Source organism: Stegastes partitus, unplaced genomic scaffold, assembly GCF_000690725.1.
Source record: "Stegastes partitus isolate 25-593 unplaced genomic scaffold, Stegastes_partitus-1.0.2 Scaffold898, whole genome shotgun sequence".
Taxonomy (NCBI): domain Eukaryota; kingdom Metazoa; phylum Chordata; class Actinopteri; family Pomacentridae; genus Stegastes; species Stegastes partitus.
In genome coordinates, this window is record NW_007578629.1 from 113642 (window position 1) to 116671 (window position 3030).

At 36.2% G+C, this 3030-nt stretch overlaps 1 protein-coding gene across 1 annotated transcript in view; it reads right to left on the reverse strand.

The window, feature by feature from the left end:
- The window catches only part of LOC103366017 (transmembrane protein 150A-like), a 34200-nt gene extending 31797 nt beyond the window's left edge, over positions 1-2403 (reverse strand). The window contains exons 1-2 of the mRNA XM_008293628.1: positions 2144-2403; positions 308-407 (exon numbers count right to left, since the gene is read on the reverse strand). Coding sequence (XP_008291850.1) covers positions 308-372 — 65 coding nt within the window. The 5' untranslated portion in view covers positions 373-407; positions 2144-2403. The remainder of the gene's footprint in view (positions 1-307; positions 408-2143) is intronic.
- Between the last annotated feature and the right edge of the window lie 627 nt (positions 2404-3030).

Below are 3030 nucleotides of genomic sequence, written 5' to 3' on the forward strand. Positions count from 1 at the left end.
AATTAAATTAAATTAAATTAAATTAAATTAAATTAAGGCCAACAAGTGGGACAGGGTGTCTACACAAGATAAAGTTTGCTGTTGTTTAAATAATTATTTAGGTAACCTATTTTCTGAATAACATAAAAATAAGTTGTCAGTCAGTTTCTCCAAATTCAGCATTTTTAAATAACTACTTGGTTTACACACAAGTTTTTACAAATGATGACAAACAGTGTGTTGATGAATAGCATCCAGACATGAAGCGTTACACTGACGACAGATTAACGAACCGGAGCTCGTTTCTGAATAAATGAGAGGTACTTACACCACCCATATTCCTGTGATGGTGAAGACGGGCAGGCTGACAGGAAGAATCATCCACAGGGACATGACGAGCAGCAGCAGACAGCAGCTTCACTACAGACCTGCAGACACAAAAACGTCCAGTTACACGTCAGACAGTCCACCATAACGGAAATCTACAACATGCTAAAATCAACATTTATGACAAACTATCAGTTGCTTCAGTCATTTATGAAAGTAAAAAATACCAAACATGTTCTCGTTCCAGCTCCTTAAATGTGCAGATTTTGGGGTTTTCTACTGTAAGTTGAATATCTTTCAGTTTTCTCATCATCGAAGGCAGATGTTGTCTTAAAATCTTATATTTTGTGGCCAAAAATAAAACATTCCCCATCAAAATATTCTATTCAGTGGGATGAAATCAAAAACATACCTATAACCTATACCTATAGCTGAGAAGACACTGAGTATATTTACTAAAGCAACAGTTAAGGGTTTGTTGATCGGTTTACTTTACTTATCCATAAAATATGAATCAACTCAGTACATTTACTTAGTTTGTACTACTTTCTACTGCTTTAGCTTCTTTGTTTTCTTTCTTTCTTTTTTTTTTTTTTACAATTGTGTTTTCCAAATGAACTAATTATTGTAAATAAAAAAAATTCAAAAAACATAAATAACAATAACAACAGCTAAAAACGTCTACATACATGTAACTGTTCCATTGAAATGACAGCGCTGCCATCCTGATCAAGCAATAAAATAAATAAATATCAATAAAATGTAAATAAATAAAACAACATACCCAAAAACTTCAACATATTCCACAAAAAAATTCATAAATATAACTATCAATAAAAATAGCACACCCTAAAACTGTATGAAACAATATAATATTCCACAAAAAAAGAAACCAAATCTTGGAAATGACAGCGTTGTCACCTTGATAAAGTGCAAGAAATATTGTTTAAAAAAACATGAAATACATTAAAAATAGCACAGCAAAAACCTTTACTGTATATTCTGCATATTCCACACAAAATATATTTTAAAAAAAAAAGAAAAGAAAGAAAATTAAACAAATGTGACATGAAGAAAAACAGGATCACCTGAAACTTTTGTATATTCTACATAAAAATCAGACAATGATGGAACTGACAGTGTTGCCATCCTAATCCAGCACAACAACAATACTGTACAAAAACATTAAAATGAAATATAAACAAGCATAATATATAAGCATGAATAAAAAAAATAATAATAATAATACCGCGATATTTAAATAAATAAATAAATAAAAATCCTCAAGTAAAAATAACACTCCATGAAGTCTGTGAAGATTCTCAGTCATCCAGGTCATGGTTATTCTCGTAGTTTAATCGTAGCTACTGGACCATGAACAGAAATACCAACATTTCTGTATATTCCACATAAAAATATCAGAAAACGTCTCTGGGTTCCACAATCAGTGCTGCCAACACAATAAATCACAAGATATACTGTTAAAAAAAATTTAAAGTAAAGTAAAATAAACTAAATCATGGCAAGCTAACATTTAAGCCCGAATAAAGACATGAAAGCACAGAAAAGTTCGCATAAAATAACGTACAGTCTTGTTGGAGCCCGATGTGGAGCGTCTCTTCTGTCATTTCCAATCAACGCTGTTTATCTGTCTGTACTTTAGAACTGCTGTGATTTCTTGCTCACCCACCTGCTCGAAAACCAACACAGACCTTCATCATTTCTCTGGTTTTCTACCAGAGAAGCTGGAGTTTCACGCTTTGCAGTATTTTTTTCCACCCACAGAACAACTTTTACGCGCAGCAGCTGTGCGTAAAAGTTCCGCGTCAGAACTCACCTCGTTAGTTCAGAGACAAAGCTTCATCTCAGCTCCTCCGGACTCCACGAAAAGTTGCATAAAATCGGAGCTGCTGTGTCTGAGCTGCTGCTGCTGCTGCTTTCATCGTCCACATGTGAGGAAGTGGCCGCAGGTTCGTCTCCTCGTGAGTTCAGGAGGAGCTGCAGGAGGTTCCCATTCATCCTCCGTCCGCTGCTCGTGTGTTGTGATCGGAGGAGGAGAGAACAGCTGGAGGCGAGGACTTGAACTCCTCCCACTCAATCCCACATTTCTCTGTCAGCTTCAAAGCCTGTTTTGTTTTTGTTTTTTTCTTTATAGCCTCTATAGTATCAGAAAATCTGTCCTTTCTGAGCTGTTAAACTGTGTGTGTGTGTGTGTGTGTGCGTAAACTGGACTTCTTCATATCTGACAGATCGCAGCTGGAGGCGCTGATGTTGTTGATCAGTTTGTCCTCCGTCTACTTCCTGGAAACAGATTTCACCACCGGATAAATTACGCATCAGTCGGTGGTGACTCTGGACTGTAGTCTTGGATATTACATTTCCAGGGTGTTTTTTTTTCTCTCTCTCTCCTTAAAGAACTCAAAATGTTTTCCGAGAAAGCAGACATGCTGCCTTCAAGGGCCGTCTGTAAACTCGGGTTTCCCACTAGTCTGCTGTGGATGGATTTAATGTCTGACTGGGAGTTTCCTGCAGCAAAGATAAACTGAGACAAATATGTCCAGTCTGGGTTTCACAGGGAAACTATTCTAAAAGATTATTTATATTTTTTCCCTCGCTTACTTATTTAGTGATTTACGTATTTAAGTTTTCCCTGTTGTGGTGCACATGACCCAAGAGAATGATGGGAAATGTGGCTTGTACACTGTAAGAAAAGCACATTTGTAC